This window comes from Crocodylus porosus, unplaced genomic scaffold, assembly GCF_001723895.1.
Source record: "Crocodylus porosus isolate Cpor-Errol unplaced genomic scaffold, CroPor_comp1, whole genome shotgun sequence".
In the NCBI taxonomy this organism is placed as follows: Eukaryota; Metazoa; Chordata; order Crocodylia; family Crocodylidae; genus Crocodylus; species Crocodylus porosus.
In genome coordinates this window covers 257,528,835-257,546,659 of record NW_017728886.1, presented here as the reverse complement: position 1 = coordinate 257,546,659, position 17,825 = coordinate 257,528,835, and the positions used below count along the sequence as shown (strand labels likewise).

The 17,825-nt window shown below is 44.6% G+C and overlaps 1 protein-coding gene across 1 annotated transcript in view; it reads right to left on the bottom strand.

Moving 5' to 3' along the window:
- The window catches only part of EFR3A (EFR3 homolog A), a 99,868-nt gene that overhangs the window by 33,977 nt on the left and 48,066 nt on the right, over positions 1 to 17,825 (bottom strand). The window contains exons 8-12 of the mRNA XM_019546917.1: positions 10,797 to 10,875; positions 10,043 to 10,178; positions 6,867 to 7,031; positions 5,376 to 5,490; positions 977 to 1,053 (exon numbers count right to left, since the gene is read on the bottom strand). Of these exons, the coding sequence (XP_019402462.1) occupies positions 977 to 1,053; positions 5,376 to 5,490; positions 6,867 to 7,031; positions 10,043 to 10,178; positions 10,797 to 10,875 (572 nt within the window). The remainder of the gene's footprint in view (positions 1 to 976; positions 1,054 to 5,375; positions 5,491 to 6,866; positions 7,032 to 10,042; positions 10,179 to 10,796; positions 10,876 to 17,825) is intronic.

Below are 17,825 nucleotides of genomic sequence, written 5' to 3'. Positions count from 1 at the left end.
TTTTTACACATCACTTGAAGAGCAAAAAACCTCCAAACATTAAGAAAACGTATTTACCAGAGGAAAAATATCTATACTCATGATGAGACCTTTTAAAGCGCTGAGAAAGGCCTAGGGAAGAGCAGCACTCCCCGAGTGCTGGTCATTAAGGTGTTCTGTGCAAGTAAAAATGCCTCAGAAGATGTTACAGAAGTTTAATGATACACCACATCTGCTATTATACTTTAAAGGGTGCACTTACCACCCTACCAATCGGGACTTTTCTAGTGAAGGAGAGGAAAAGAATGTGATTTTGGAATCTGCTAGTACTGTTGACAAAACTAACCAAATTCTCTCAAATTCTTCAAGCCTGCCAGCTATTTATAGCTGATATCTATGCTCTGGGGAACAGACTGCTACCTAAGCAAATTATAACGTAACTGGGCCAGAGCAGTCATTTTAGATTTTGTTAATGTGAACACATGCTTTGTGTTATAATTATGTTAGAATCAAAATATGTCAGATAAGTTATTCTTACTTTGTAAGAGAACAGATGACCGTAATTACTTGCATACCACATGTACCTTTCCCCCCAAAAAATGAGCCCTCCAAAATTGATGTGTGTTTTAAACAGAGAAACTAATCGTCTCTGCTGGAATAGAAGCATGGAGGAATACAAGTAGGAAGACACTATGCTATAATGGCTGCCACTGCTGTCTAGGCCAGCAAGCAGCAGGGACAGAGTCCAATTTTAACCCTTTTACAGCTGCTGATGAATTGGCAACAGCTTGTGGCTGAGCAGCCATATTTGGCAGCTGCTGTGAATGGGTTAACACTGTACGTTGTGCCTGAGGCAGCCAGTGAGCTGGCTGAGGGCACATTCAGCTCTACCATGATGCTGGAAAAATATCTTTTCCCCCTATATTCTGCCTTCCAAAAACAAAGTGCTCATCTTATTTGAGGGCATGTGGTATGAGAGAAGATACAGTATTTTAGGAAATACGCTGTAAGAGGAAGCTTACCATAATCAAAGATCTCAGCAACATGATCTGAATTCGCCTAGTTCCCAAATCCCTGGAAAAAGAAAAAAATAGTTTAAATCTATGTATCTGTGTATCTTCAAAATACTATGCAACCACAAAAACATCAGTTAATTAGATATAATAAATGACTGTTTAATGTTTCAAAAGGATAATTACAGGAAAACATAACTGAGTAAGCAATTAAACAGAGAAGGTCATAAGTAAACTATGTAAAGTGAAGACTGTGTAAATGTCATATGTGTCTTAATCATGAATTAAATTGATATTTTAAATACCCCACATAGTGTGAATTAGGTCTAATTTTTAGACATGCAAAGCACTGCCGCTTCCAAAGAAGCAAGGAGGAACTGTGGGTATAAAAATCCTGTGCGTTAAAGCTGAACATCCAAATATAAAAGCTGAGAAAACTGTGACTGAACTACAATACAAGGAGGCCTTGTGACAAGTGTGCAGAGCGCCATTCAGTTTGCTTGCATATTGATGTTGCACTCACTTTGAGTGAATTAATTTTTTCAGCAGTGACAGGAATCAACACAGGTGATAAGGATACTCTCTGATATAAGGCTCAATAATCAGGTCTCAAATATATTTAGGAGAAACAAGATTAAGGTCATTCAAAAATGAGCATTTCCAGCTCAAGTCAACTCACTACTTTATGGACCTGCTAATGTATGAGTGCAATTTGGTTATAATAACCCAAAACAAGATTTTTTTCCTACTGCGTTCTGAACTAGCTGTCAGTGGTGGAGAAATCCTACAATGCAAAATACTGGAATAAGAATTACAGCTCCTTAGTCACATTCTCACAAGAGGGCATGAAGCCTTTTCAAACTGTCACAAAATAGAGGCAGCTGGAACAAACTCTCAACCAAAAATGGGACGCCCTGGAAATATATTTCAAATGAACTATGAATGAACTGTCAAAATGATTCCAAGATTTTCAGCTCGATTACCTATGAATGAATCCCATCAGCAAGCAGGAAATAAGAAAGGAAGATCAAGCCTCTTCAGAGAAAATGACACTTCAAACAAAGAAACTATCTTCTTGGAAGAGAAAATCTAGTTCTGGTTACATTAGTTGGTAGTATCATTTAAGCATGCTCGAGAACACTAAACTTTTACGGACCACTGGATAAGTACTACTCACCTCGGTCAACAGTTGATATTTACTATTTTATTAGAATAGCCCTCATTGCCACATTATGTCCAGCTCATATTTAGAAGGCAACCCCTCTCATCAAGAGACAAAACGTGAAATCCTAAGAAATGCTGCAAACTCTCATAAGCAGCTCTGTCCCATGGCTCTATAGGGCCTGCAGCTGCCTGGTCCCTGGGTTCTGAGCCCCAGGTGCCTCCACTTCATGGCTCCCCACACTGGGATGGCACACAAATGACACCGAACAAAGTTTTCATGGGAGAAAATATGTTTTATTGTCGGTGGGTGGTGGAGGGGCTCTGTTTGTTGGGGAGGACTCTTTGATGCAAGGGGAATAAAAACTTGTTCTTGTGAGATGTCTGCAACTAGCGTGGTGCTAGGGGTGGGGGAATCCGTGGGCAGTGGTGCAGGTGGGTTAGAGCAGGAAGTGCTGGAGCAGGCCAGTGTCCTGGCCCCCACTAGCAGGTGCACGGCTCTCCTGGGGCCTCAACGGTGGGGGGGTTGGAGGGAGGGAGAGGGAGGGTGCCACAGGTGGTGCTCCCACTGCCAGGCATCCTCTGTATGCCACACCTCCACCCAGGCCTCACGGAACAAGGCCTTGCAGATGGCATGCAGCACACAAGCTGTGAGGGTGACCCAGGGGAGGTTGTCCTCAGCAAATTTAAGGTGGGAGATAAGGGTATGCCAGCATCCCTTGAGGGAGCTGAAGGTGTGCTCTACCAGGACATGGGTCCAGCCCAGGCAGTGGTTAAAGTGGGCCTGGCAGGAGTCCAGGTGGCTGGTGTAGGGCCACATGAGCCAGGGCAGAAGCAGGTGGACAGGGTCCCTGATAATGGGTGGGACAGCCCTGGCACCCTGCTGCAGGTCCAGCACCCCTGGCGCAAAGCGTCCACTCTGTACCAGGCTGGGCAGGCTAGAGTTCTGGAAAACATGGGTGTCGTGGGCACTGCCCACCCAACCAGTACTCATGTGTGTGAAGGCCCCATGGTGGTCCATGATGCCCTGGATCACCATGGAGTGAAAGCCCCTCTGGCTGTAATGGGGTCAGTCACTGTGGGGCAGGCAAGTGATGGGTATGTAGGTCCCATCCAGGGCCCCGATGCGCTTGGGGAATCCCACCACCACCGCCAGGGGATCATGCATGCGGAGCATAGTGTACCCTAGCACATGTCCTGAAGGGTGCCTCCAAGACGGCCTCCCTGGCAATGGCCTTGCCCATGCCAAATAGGTGGCAAACATATTGCAGGCTGGCAGGTGTGGACAGCTTGAGCAGGGCAAGGGCTAGCTGGGTGTCCATAGGGACAGGTGGCTGCATGCCAGTGGGCTGACACTGCAGGTGGGACTGGAGCTACTCCAAGAGATCCTAGGCCCAGGTCATCCTCAAGGCCTCTAGCCACTGCTCATTGTCCCAGGTGTGCTGGACGACGTGCTGCCACCAGTCCTGGCTGCCCCAGCACCCCAGAGGCTGCAGGGATGGAAGCCCTGGAGGGTGACAGTGGCCCCAGTAGTGGCCGGGGTGCAGCCAGGTGGAAGGGGTGTAGGTGACAGGTGCATGGTGGTGTCCCTGGGATGGCACACAGTAGGTGGTTGCTGTGCATGGGGGACTCAGGAGGGGCAAGACAGCTGTGGGCCAGGCTGCAGCTGGCACAGTGGGCCAGCAGAAGCGTGGGGCGCTGGTGGTCACTGCCAGGGACAGGGGCTGGAGCAGCCATAGTGTGGGGAGGCACAGACAGGGAGGAGAGTGCTGCTGTGTGCTGTTCCTGGGATGGACACACTGCTTCTGGCCAGGGAAGAGGCTGGCCAAAGAGCAGTGAGTGGGACTGCCTTTTGAAGAGGGCTGCTGGCAGCTGCAACCAGAGCCTGGAGTGTCCCTGGGTGGCAGTAGAGGCCCATTGCAGAGCCCTGGGAAGCGGGAAAAGGTTGGCAGCAAATCTGCTTCCATCTCTCTGCACATGTAGATGCTTGCCCAGCACAAGTAATTTACTTGCGAGTAAACTGGTGCAGCAGCAAATGTATGCATAGACACGCCCATACTCATCTTAGCATTTGGGTTGAGTACAAAAAGCAGCAAGAAAGACTGACCCACCTTTTCCATTAACTAATGTTTGAGCTGAGCGAATAGAATTGCACTTAAGCACCTAAATTCACTTCTGCACCTAAATCAGTCAAATATAATCTGCTTCTAGGTGACTTACAATTTAAACCAAAATGAGATTGTTCAGGATGTTACCATGTAACCAAGTATACCTAGAATGAATAATGATCTCTTAATCACTATTTTTATAAAGCGGAAATGTAGCCTTTTTATGTTAAAATGTCACAGGAAAAATTGAGCTCATAAATGACAGACTTAAACCAACGTCTAACTTTTAAATATAGTTAATTCACACCAGTATATCTCCAGGGTGTCCCTGCACCCAGGTCCTCCAGTCAGGCAGTGCAAATAGCTGTTTCAACATACCAGGACTGCTCTGACTGAGCAGGGTAAAGGGCAGTTACAAACCAACCTGAGCATCTATTTTCCCAACAGCCCTCCGTGGTCTGAACTTGCATGCTCCTCTTGGAAACAGAAGGGAACCAGATAGTCTCACTTGCTCATTACACCTCTCTTTCTGGGAAGAGCATGTAGGGCCAGACTGGGAAGGGCTGCAGAAAGATCATAGGGTCCGACCACAGCTGCATCCCAGTCGGCCTCTACAGAAGGCACGTGGAGCATTTTAACTTGGCCACAGCAGCACCATGTCACAGCTCTGATCTAGTGACATAAGTTCAGTATAAATTCCTCGGTATGACTACTACCAAATCTGAAAAGCAATTAATACAAAATGAAGCTGAACATTTTTTGAATTATTCAACTGCCTAACAATCTGTAGTTGTAGGATAACTATCTAGCTCACAGAGCACGTTTCATAAAAACTTATGGAATTAATGAAACAGTAAGTGGATAATCTTCAAAACAGCTGTAAGACTGTGAAGCACAGAACACTACTGCAAGGGGAGGTGCAGTCAAGAGAGTTTTCCAATGAACTCTAATTAACTGTGTCTTGTGCAGATGAGGTTCATATTGATGGCACAGTGTTTGACTGGTTTATAAATGATATTTAAACCCAGAAGTTGGGATCTCAGATTTCAATTTGCTTTAAATTTTTCATTTTAGCAGGGCTTCATAATCAAAAAAAGTAGGAAAGCATACAAACCCAAGGTAACTTGTATCCAGTGAATGCGAAGATGTCCCCAAAACAGGTACTTTCCCCATGATGAACAGCATAATCTCTGATCTCTGGTAATCTGGAAGATTGCTTCCAAAAAACCCTAAATAAAAGCAAGAGAAAGCACTGAAGAGAGAAGAAATATCAGCTACTCTTAAAACAAGAATAAAATGCCTACTTCTACCCAAGTCTCCAGTACCTTCTGAAAAAAAAAACTGCTTTGTAATATATATGATTCACCCTTATCTGTGCAACTATGCTCCTTAGTGTACACCATCTTGTCACGACTCCATCATCCCCCCCAATAAACACTTGCTATTCTCATCCCTCCTGAGTAATTATATGATTTAAACTAGAACATTTGACATTAATTATTAGTTAACAAGAGTACTGAGGAGCTGGATATTTTCTTAGTTAGAACAAAACTAAATTCCTTACTTCTGCACTCTTTTATGCTATTATCAGACATGAAGGGGGTGCTGAAAGAACTTTTACAAGAATATGACTATGTTCTTCCTTCATTTATGTACCATTGTATACCAAACACTAGTAGGAAATCTAAAACCATAATAAAAAATGTCTCTCAAGAAAGCACAGTTTCACTATAGCACTGAAAAATAATTACTGAGTCCTCAGAATGATGGCATAAAGATCTAAGAAACGGGTAGACTTACTGAACAAGATTTGAGAGATTCAAACCTTAAATTGGGGGCATGGCTAGTGGAATTGTTTTCATTAAAAGTACTGCAACACAGTTCGTACTAAAAGAACAGAGGGAAGCAAAAGGGAAATGATATTAATGGAATGATTTACAGAAGCTCATGCCAAAATAAGATTTTATTTCTCTTATGCAGTAATTCATGTATATACACAACTGGCCATTAGGGGTCATTGTTGCAGCTATGTTCAATATTGGTTTTCATACGTTTTAAAGAACTAGTAAAATACATTTCCTACTATATACAGTAATGCCCATGCAGGTTTCATATCAGAGGTATTTAATAGCATCAATGATCCACAAGACTAAATTTTCATGATTCTAATGTAAATTAAAGGGCGAATCTACATTTCAAGGGATATCATAGATAAATACAAGCAATGGGCTTTTCTGCCTATGTATTCAAAGTCTCTATCAATGCTGTGATGCTAAAAATATGGCCTATATAGTTTAATTCTCATTGAGCCGCAGTGACTGAGGTATATGTTCATGTAACAAGCAAGTGAAAAGTCTGTAATCATCAGTCCTGAAAACTCAGCTTAGGACCAAAAAACTAGGCCAGTCAGATATCTCTACTCTTCCTTTTAGCTCAGTGGGGAGAAGAATAAAGGGAGGAATAAAAAGGATAGGATGTCTTTTTTACTGAGGTTCTGGGTTTTGACTTAGACGTCTATGTCTTCATTTTTTTTAAAGAGCCTGTGCCCAAGTAAATGAAAAAACAAAACAAAAACTAAAAAAACCCCAAAGAACCCTTTACTCACCAATTGTTTGAATAATGGCATTCTGGACAATCCTCTCATCACTTTCTTTGGAGCCTGTGCTGACAATGGTACTGTCACCTGAGCTACGTCTGTCCCCTAATTCAAAATCAACGCTAAGACGCAAGTGCTTCAGTAGGGTGTTAAACACCTCCAAGACAGTTGGGCCTACAAAGCAATACAGATTTATGTTTGTAGTTTTCAAATGAAAGATACCTAATGAAAGTAAACTAAAAAACTTTCCCAATCCATTTAAAAAGAAATGATAGAGTTAGAGCTGAAAAACATTACTGAACTAAATGGTTAAAAAAAACTGCCAACATTTTCTAAAGATACCCTAGTCGTAGACAGTTGCCTAGTGGGATTTTCAAAATGCCTATGGGGTTAGTTTATTCACTTGCAGGTGACTAAAACTTTGAGTCAGACTTCAAAAGGTACTGCATTTACTGACATACCTCGCATACCTTACTGCCCAAAAAGTCAGCCCTCCAAACCTGGGAAGCCATGTCTTAAGTGGGGAAGCAGACCTTTCTTTGTTGAAAAGAAGCATGGAGATACTGTGCTTTAATGACGGTCAACATAGCTCTCCCTTCTCACTGGTCCAGCATTCTTTTTTTTTTTTTTTTTGGCAATCCTTCGCAGTTGAGGACGTCTTCCATGATTGGCTTATCTGTGTGTCCAATAATAGCTGATGAGGCCTATCTGGGATTTACAGGCTCTAATGCAGCTCAGACATTAGGGCTGTGTGAAATTTTGCTGGGTGTTTCGTTCTGAAGCTGTTTCGACACGTCTGGAGCTTGAAGCAGAAATAATTGAAATGAAACAAAAGGCTCTGAAGCAGCTTCACAATGAAATGAGGGCACCTGAAACGTTTCGAAAATTTCGAGTTTCAAAGCTGGGCTTGCTTGCAGCTAAAGAGCAACTAAGGAGCGGGAGCGGGAAGAGGGGGGAAGAACAGCTCTGATATTGACATCTAGCCCCCTGTTCGATTTCCCAGCTCTCTGATTGCTTTCCCCAGCTCTTCCCGGGGGGCGGGGGTTTCAACACGCTGTTACAAACTGCAGCAGCAGCCTGCTGAAACCCACCATGAAGATCTGGGGGCCCATGCCCCACAGGAAGAGCTGGGGAAATGATCAAAGCTGGGGGAAGCAAACAGGGGGCTGAGGGAATGTTCAACCGTTCCTTCAGTCCCTGGTTGGATTCCCCAGCTCCACCGATCTTTCCGCAAGCTCTCTGATCGCTTTCCCCAGTCCTTCCTGGGGGGTGCAGGCCCCCAGATGATGCCGGATGACAGCAGGCTACTACTGTCAGCTGGTGATGGGAGCTGCTCCGGGCTGTTTCCCCAGCTGGCAGCAGCAGCCTGGTGAAACCCTGGGAGGGCTGAGGAGCTGTGCTGGACTCTTCCTGGGGGGCATGGGCACGCAGGATGACAGGAGGCTGCCACTGACAGCAGGCTACCTTGCATGCAGACCTGGGGGACTGCACCCCGCCCCGGAAAGAGTCTGGCACAGCCCCACACAGCCCTCCTGGGGGGCGCGGACCCTCAGATCTGCATGCAGGCTGCCACTGCTGGCAAGTGATAAGAGTTTTGCTTTGAACAGCTTGAGGTGCAGTCTCCCAGAAACCCCTGCACCTATCTCCTTGAAAGTTGGCAGACTTCGTGCCCTCAGAAGGCGCTACCATCCATGCAACTGGCATTTGAATCAGGCAGGAAGTGACAAGGTTATACACATTTTCATGATTCCCCATTATAGACCTATTGGGCGAAACGTCAAAACATGTCGAAACAGTGTTGAAACAGTTTTGACAAAACAAAACAGAACAGTGCTTCGAAACAGTGACACAAAACACTGTCCCTTTGAAATGGAGAAACAGAAGTCAAAATGAAACAGTGCTGTTTTGCATAGCCCTATCAGATACGTGTTTCCTTGTCGGGTGGGTGGTGCTGGATCTTTGACTTGGTCTATGACATGCTATTTCTGCTGCTCCCGCTTGTCCATCTCCTGCTGTTGTTGTGAGGTTTCAAAGTGCTGAGATCCCTGCAGAAAACTTCCTCCATTTGGTATGGTCCTGGGTGATAGTCTCCCATGAGCTGCCATCAGTGTTGCATTTTTTTGAATTGGCCTTGAGGATGTCCCCGAAGCGATTTCCCTGCCCTCCTCTTGAGCGCATGCCTTGGCTGAGATGGGAGAATAAAACTTGCTTCGGGAGTCTGGAATCAGACATCTGGATGACATGGCCAGTCCAACCAAGTTGGTGCTGGATGATCATTGCCTCAATACTCGTGGTGTCTGCTTGTGGAAGGACATTACTGTTATACGGCTCTCTTCCTGATGGATTCGAAGGATCCGCCGCAGGAAGCATTGATCCTTTTTCAACAACTTTACTGTATGTTGTCCGCTACTCAGCTTGGTACAGCAAGTTGAGGATCACGACTGCGTGATAACCACGAGCTTGGTTTCAGATCTGATGTCGTGTTCTTCGAACACCCATTCCTTCAGACATTCAAAGTCTGCAATTGTACATTTGAGATGAAGAAATCAAAGATCGTCTATGACAGTCTTCTTAGAGAGATGGATTCCAAGGTTTGGGAAATATTCAACGTTCTCTAAAGTCTCACCATGGATCTGGATTACCTGAGCTGGGGCCCGGTCCAATGTATAGAAGGAGCAAAGTCCAGTGTTAATCCTCTCACAGCTGGTAAGGATTTTGCAATAGATATTGACTGAGCACTGTAGATTGTACCTGAAGCAGCAACTGAACTGGCACAGGGCAGGCGAGCTACTTGATGATGCTTGTGGTATAGAAACAACACTTTATTACTTCTTTACTGTAACTAGTTCTTTATATAAAGCTCCTGTAAAAAATAATCTTACTACTGTCCTTGCGTGGTTCTAGGGGCTAGCCTTGTGCTGTCCTGCCATACCAGAAGTTCTGGCTGCCTCACTCAGACTATTTCCTGGGATACCACACTTTCTGAACACTTTATGCTTCGAGAAGGACTTACTCTATGTCATAACTGTCTGTGACTCTAGAATTTTTTTTCTCTATATTACTTTTCAAAAAGAAGTTGAATGTCTTATTTAGAGGCATGTGGTATGATACGTGATACAGTAGAATTCATTTCTACTCACAAAAACAGTCCTTTGGTCCAGCATCAATAATTGAATATAGCTCACCTATGGATCCTTTAGCAGCAATGGCCACTGCTTCCAAGAGAACCTGAATAATCCCTGCTCGCACTCGTGGTGAATCCTTTTTACGAGCATCCAGGTGTCCCAGGATTTCCTGAATTACATGATGGGAGTATTGAGCCTGTAGAAGAAAAAAGAAAGCAACTTTTCTTTTCAATAAAAGATAAATCCACACAAAGTCAGCAAATCTTCAGTGCTGACTGAAATCCTCCATCATGGCACTCTTCTCTTCTATACTCAATTGGTCTAAATCTAGATAAAAAGAAATAGTAGGTTAGATGGAATTTCATTATATATCTCAACTTTTTTCAGAATGGCTTCTTTTAAATTGTACCTGGGTGACCAGCAATTATTGGTTGAATAACTTATCAGTAGCTTGAATAAATAACCTGATGGAATGATGTGCCTTTTGGATACAAGTTCATGATTAAAAAAATCAGTTCTAGTGTTCTTCTTTCTTCTGCACGTTTACTAGTCACACTAATAATGGGATTAGATACTGAATAATTGGGATTCTTGGTGAGAATGTATATAGGGTTAAATGGCTCAACATGTACTGGAGTTTAGAATGGATTTTTCTATAAGGTATGTTAGGCAGCAGGATTCTGGGTTTTTCACTTTAAGTAGTCTCACCATTACAGGTAATGAACATACAGCCCAGCTAGTTTAGTTCTCAGAATGTATATGAGAGACAGTATTTAATTTAATCACAAGAAAAAATAAATTAAATTAAACACACCTGTATAGAATACATGATGATTTTGAAGCAGGAGACAGAAAATTCATTGGGGTCCCATAGTCTGTGGTGGTCCAAATGCCTGTAACAAAACCAAAAGACAGATCTTATTTTCCTTAGGTTTTTTTAAAACTGATTCTTGAAAAAACTTGGGTTGTATTGCAGTAATTAGTTGCTTTCAGTTTAAAGTAAAAATGAAATCTGTTTGCATAACAGAAAACTATTTTGGGTACCCCATTTATCATTGTTATATGACCCAATAGCATTTTCTTTTAACTTACACTTCAAAATGACAGCCTTGCAATTATGAAAGAATTGGACCTTTAAAAACTACAGGTCTTATTTTCTCCAGAGATTCTGCTTTAAAGTTTGGACATGCCAAATATTTCTAACCAGAATGCTAAAAATCGTATGCCCTTAAGTTGGTTATTCTATTGGAGAACCTAAAAAAAAAAATTATATATAATCTTACACAGCCCTAGATCCCACTGAAATCAACAGCCTTCTAATTATAAAAGCATTACCTTCCGTTTTATAGTTGAACAAGCATGGTAGTCAACATTTTAAAAATTCATAGGCCTATAGCTAGATTTTGGTATCTGAGATCAAACTGCTTTTTGCACTGTGGAAACAGATATGCAGGAAAGCTATTAAAAAGGTATAAACCAGGGGTTGGCAACATTTTTGGCCAGGGTTCCAAAAACAACCCAACCCTGACCCATACCTCGACTTAGCGTATGAGGGGCAGACTGCAGGGGAGTTGCAAGGGGCCCAATCCCTGTTGTTGCTGGCGGCTGCATGTGCATCTCCAGGCAGATGGTGGGGCAGGGGAACAGAGGGGAGAGGGTGGCGTGGCTCTCCCCCGGCCCCTTCCCTGCCCTGCCCTGCCTCCCGGGGTGTGCAGGCATTGGCTGCTGACAAGAAGCCAGTGCTCTGGAGCCTGGTGCAGTTCTTTACAGCCTCTTGGCTGCCCTCCATAGCTGGCCCAGACTCTGGGCAGCTGAAGCAGCCAGCAGGCAGGTTGCAAAGAGCTGCACTGGGCTCTGGAGTCCTGGCACCGGCTCTATGCCTCGGGGCACAGGGCAGGGAAGGGGCCAAGGCAGCGCAACCTCAGTTCTCCCCTCTGCTGTCTTAGAGGCATGCATGAAGCTGCCGCTGCCACGGAGCTAGTGCCAGTGCTTTGGAGCCAGGTGCAGTTGTTTGCAGCCTGCCCACCACCTACTGCAGCTGCCCAGATCCCAGGCTGATTGTGGCAGGTATCCAGGAGGCTGCAAACAGCTGCACCAGGCTCTGGAGCCCTTGGCCAGGTTTCCTGGCACTGGCAGCTGCCCGCACGCCTCTAGGTGGACAGCAAGTGAGGGGCAGAGGTTGTGCTGCCCTAGGCCCGTTCCCTACCATCAGCCTGGAGGTGTGTGAACAGCTATCATGGAGCCTGTCCACCTGGTGAGAGCAGCCCAGACAGGCTCTATAGCTGGTGGTAGCTGCCCAGAGACCAGGCTGGCTGTGGCATGCCAAGCAAAATGACCTTGCGTGCTATGCAAGCTGGGGATTGCCAACCCCTGGTATAGACTGGTCCAAAAATTGGAAAGCAATAGGATTTATGGTATTGTAATTAGTTTAACAAGGAACAAAAAAGGATAAATAAAAAAGAAAGCCAAATTTTCATTTCCCCACTTCATTGTAAAGCAAGTGGCTTCCCCTCCATTGTAATAACTGTCCTCTGCTTGTGAGTTCTTGAACTCAAGAAAATAAATCTGTTCCAACATGTAGGGAATTCTATGATGCATCATGTATTACTTGTGCATGAAAACAGAAGTTTTAATGGACGTGTACCAACTCCTCATACTAATATAGTCATAGAGAAACAAGAGAGCCTAGAATACTTACTGTGCCTTGAAGTATCTAACTTGAAATGAAATAATGAAACTACTGTGGTTTGGCTATAGATGCAGCATAAAGATCACACTGTAGACGTAAAACATTAATTTTCAATAATATCTGAACTTGTGATGTTTGCTGGCAAACTGATACAGAGAGAATAAGAGCACAAAAATCACCCTTTTTCATGATCTCTTCCTCCATTGTACTGTCTCACTTTGCTTGTATACTGTTTGTAAGAAATGTAATCATTTTAAGGTCTGTTCTTCAACCATACTGTTTACCCTCATGTACCAATCCCTAGAATATTAGTTATTTATTGTAGTGCTCATGTACAGAGTAGCTCATAACTTCTATCCATAAAAAATTATGCACAAGGTGATCTGACAAAGTTTTAATTTGACATACCTTTCTCTTTGCAAATGTGGTCACTCATTTCCACCACAGGTAAAAAGACATTTACCCAACAATTAGCAAGTAACCTTGAAGTTTAAGCACAATGCTAAATGGTGAACTCAGCAGATCTAAGGTAAAATAGCTTTCCAAGCATATGCAGTGTGACTAAGATATACATCAATCTTTTAACATCCAAATACGAATGGCTTAACATTTTACAGTGAAGTTGAAGAAGCTGGGGGTAATTGTTGCTTTTGGATATACCCTCTGAAGACGGAAGCAAGTGAGCATTTTAGACGATATAAAAATCATACCAAATCATTATTCTTTAAGTGGTCTAAAACAGAGGTTTCAGCTTTGGTAGAACGGCACGGTCTGATAATAATCTGTGCATTCTGAGCAGAAATTGAGACTTTAAAATGACTTCATAGATTTCATAGACATCAGGGCTGGAAGGGACCTCGGGAGATCATCCAGTCCAGCCCCCTGCCCAAAGGGCAGGAAGTCAGCTGGGGTTATAGGATCCCAGCAAGATAAGCATCCAATTTACTCTTGAAGGTGTTCAATGTAGGTGCTTGAACCACCTCCGATGTCTAAGAAGTCTTTACTGTTAGTAATGCTTTTATATGCAGTATGTTTCTGAAATGCTGATTCCAACTGGAGACTGACATCACAGCTGCAAAATCATTTTCAGCCTAGCTTTCTCCAATGCATATGTTAAGCTTCTAAGGACAATTCTCAAATAAGAATATTGTGAAGGGACAAGTACGTACAATAGGTTAGCATTCAAAATGCATCAGAAATGAAAGGATGCTTTAACTTCCTTTGCCTAGAATCTGGAGACTGATTAACTGGGTAGCTAGCTGCTACCAGACCTAACAGAACAGACTGCCTTTTCTTTACAGCAGTCGATTATAACATTTCCTAATAACTATATTAATTGTAACAGCTAGCATAAAATTTGCTTCCCCGCCCCCCATTCCTCCACCCCTCTTGTGAATCATCTTCATGTGGAAATCTTTTCTTTGCTTTCTCATTAGCTGTGCTAATCATCGTACATAAGAGTGCAAGACAAGTATAAAAACACTGCACGCCTTGGTGGACCCAATGGCACTTGTCAAAAGGTGGCTGGTAAACGGAAGGCAGTACTGATACCAATCCACAATGCATGCACCCTGCACTTGTTAACACTCTGTGCCCAGGGTGCAAAGTTGGGGCAAGTACCCACTTCTCATTTCCTCCCAACCACCAGTGCTTGAGACAGAGTTTTTGCAGTATCATCCAGATGGCTGAACCAAATGATCTAAAGCGCTGAAAGCTCTTGATCAGGTTCACAACTTAAAGAGAATACAATTACATTATGAAGCACTTATTATTTTATTTATTTATGCATTCAATTTATATTCCACCCTTCCCAATGGCTCAGGGTGACTTACAATAAGAAAACAGAATAGCTCATAAAACAGAAGTGTGACAGAGCAAAACAACGTAAAAGACAACTACAATATCAACATAAAATGGAACCCCCAAATGTGATTCTCAAACTTTTTAGACAGAAGGCACCTCCCCCGCCCCCCATAATTTTGTGCATTTAGCAGCATCCCAGTCTACCATGGGGATGAACAAATGGAAGTGGGACAGGTGTGATCTGCTCATTGCACACTCTGCCCTAGTGGGGGGCGTGTAATGGGAGTAATGGGGTCATGTTCACATGGGGGGGAGCTGTCTGGGAGCCAGCCAGGGGCGAGGGGAGACAGGGGGTGTGTGCGGCAGAGCTCTGGTCGGCGGCTGCCCCCACAGCATTTCACATGCGGCCGAGCCCTGCTCAGGGCTGCCTGTGCCATGCTCCTGCCGCACCTGCCAGCCCCGGCCCCAGCCCGCGCCCTGGTCAGCGCGCAGCTTCTGGCAGGTCTGTTCCCAGCACAGTGCTCCACATGGGGCCGAGTCCCAACTGCTCCTGCCGAGGCAGCTCGTGCCATACTTCTGCCAGCCCAGGCCCTAGCCAGCGCCCAGCTGCTGGCAGGGCTGTTCCCAGTGTGGCTGCAGTCAGCCTGATGCTCCTCTGCTCTCCTCACCTCCAGCAGGAGCTGCCAGCTTGAAGCTTCCCACCCACCTGCATGAGGCAAGGCACCAGGCGCAGGAGTGGCCGGAGGAGGCGAGGGGAGCACAGCAGCACCCATCTGGCTTCAGCCACCCGGGAAACAGCCCCACCAGAAGTTACACAGGGCCCCATATCACTCCCTTGTCTCCAGCTGCAGCAGGGCTGTTCTGGAAGCTGTGTGCTGGGTGGGGCCCTGATTGGTGGGGCTGCTCTTCTCTCTTTGCCTCCAACTGCAGCCGCTGCTCCTGCTGTGCCACTCCAGGCAGTGGGGAAGCTTCAGCTAGGCGGCTCCCACCCAGCGCATGGAGATCCTGCTCTAGCTCCCGGCTGTCTTCCACCTGCTCTACGCTGCTCCCCACCCACCCAAAGCCCCATAGGGAATTTTGGTGAGTTGCTGCATGTCGGGGGAGAAAGGCAGTCACCTAACCTGTGACAGTTTCCTATGTGGCCCTTGGGTCCAAATAATTGCCCAACCCCTACTCAACACAGTAGTTGGGTGATATCCTACATCTGGTCAATGCCCTCTTGTTGGACACCTACCAGCATCTTGTGGATCTTTGGATCTCATTGGTTCCTAAGCCCACTGTGTTGGAGCACTGTCCAGGCATTGTCTTTGCTGTTAGGAGCTCTGCTCAAATATGCTGTCTTGTTGCCCTTCTCAGAAGTGTAACTCTACAGTGTAGCTGTCTTATGCCTTAAGAGTGTTTCAAAACCCAATCGAACCCTGATGTCTCCCTGAGACCTTTAGCACACTGGCTACAAACGGATGTTGAATTTGTCCTAGGAGAAACCATTTTTAACCTGGGACAAAGTGTATTTGTTCAGACAGCCCTGTTCACTGTCCCAGGATAAGCACTAAAAATGGGATAAGTGTTTATAGTTTTTTCCTGGAATCGCATCGTGGAATCAATGGCAGAAAAGCAGTACTGCAGTCAGCCCCTCACTAAACTCTTATCAGAAGGGCAACGCGTGTATATGACAATCCTGGGATATTTCTATTCTGGAACATTCCCAGCCACAACTTGTTCTGGGTAATGTCTGTTCTAAGCCACTGTTTCCCAAAACCACCTCCATTCAGATTTACCCTTGAACTCAGTGGTTTTCAACGTTTTTTCAACCCTGCATTCACCCTTCCATAGGCATGGTGGCGAGCACAGTAGGAAGGCTGGGGAGAAGCTGCAAGTGCCACTTGCTTGTGGGATGCTAGGATGCCTGGCACTGGGCAGAAGAAGCAGCAACTGCTTATCCCCTTACCCAAGGGCTGGGCACTGCAGTACTTTTGGAAAGATCTTGTGCCACCCTGGTTCAGAATTAATTTGTTCTAAAAATATTCCAAACTATCATCGTTGGCTAAATGCCTGCCCAAACAGGAAGATCTTACAGCACTTTCAAAAGCTGTCTAGGCTCTGGCATGCCTCCAGAGGGAGTTCCAGAGCTGAAAAATGACTGCTGAAAATGACATCCCAAGTGTTTTTGCCAAGCAAACTTGACACGTTGATGACACTTGCAGGAGTTTACTATTGATTGACCATGTCGATCATGATAGCGCATAGAGGAGAAGACAGGCCCAGAATGTTTATGGACTTACAGGTCAAAACCAGCACCTTGACCTGTGCTCAGAAAGCTATTGGGAGCTAGTTCAGACTCCAAAACACTGGAGGTGTGTGGTCCTGTTGACCCACCCGCATCAGAAGGTGGGCCATTGCTTTGTGCACAGCGGCAGGTCCAGACAATCATCACAGACAGCCCCACATAGGGATTATTGCAATAGTCTAGCCTTAGGGTTATGAAGACATGGATTATGGTGACTGCATCAATGACAAACAATCCCTTGTCTAGATTCAGTTTCATTTGGTTCAACCACACCCAAACCCCAACTGCAGTCAAGTGCTCTACTCTATCCCCTCAAAGACAAAAATGAGATTGTTACCAATAGAAAAGAAGGTAGGTAGACTTTTATAGAACTAACTGAAAGGCCAACTATTTAAAAATAATAATAATCTGAAATGACCAAAATAGACAAGTTCAGGGAGGGGCTGAATATTACTCTGAATAGATCCCAATGATAAACATTTCTGCTTTAATGGAGAGATCTTTTGCTTTGCATCAAAATTGCTAAGCAGCTGGTAAACAGGGTCTTTTTCTACAGAATTCAGATGGCCAAATTCAATTCTGTTCATGCAGAGATTATTGGTTGGAATGATTAACAGAACCACAATATAAAAAGAGAACATTGTTGTTTTGCTGGACCAGAAATTCATCCGCTACAGAACCTAAACTTATTTTCTTCTATTCCCACAAGCAGAACATCTGACACATCACTTTAACACTGCCAACCATCACCTATTTAGTAAGGCCTCCAAATTTTACATATTTGATTCAAAACAAAAACCTCTCATTCATGATTACTAGAGCTATGTATGCTTAAGAGACCAGCTATGTTATTTTAGTACACTTGGAAACGAAGGACCTACCACATTAATCTATGAATTAATGGACTGGCTAAGGGTAAAAAAAGCAGACCTGTCCCTTTTGGTTCTGATGTTTGTGAGGAAGAACAGCCAAGGAATCTGCAAATGTTCAGAAACATATGACCATTACCATCTGAGAAATTCCTCTCAACTTTTACCAGTGAACAGCACAACAATTTGGCCAAC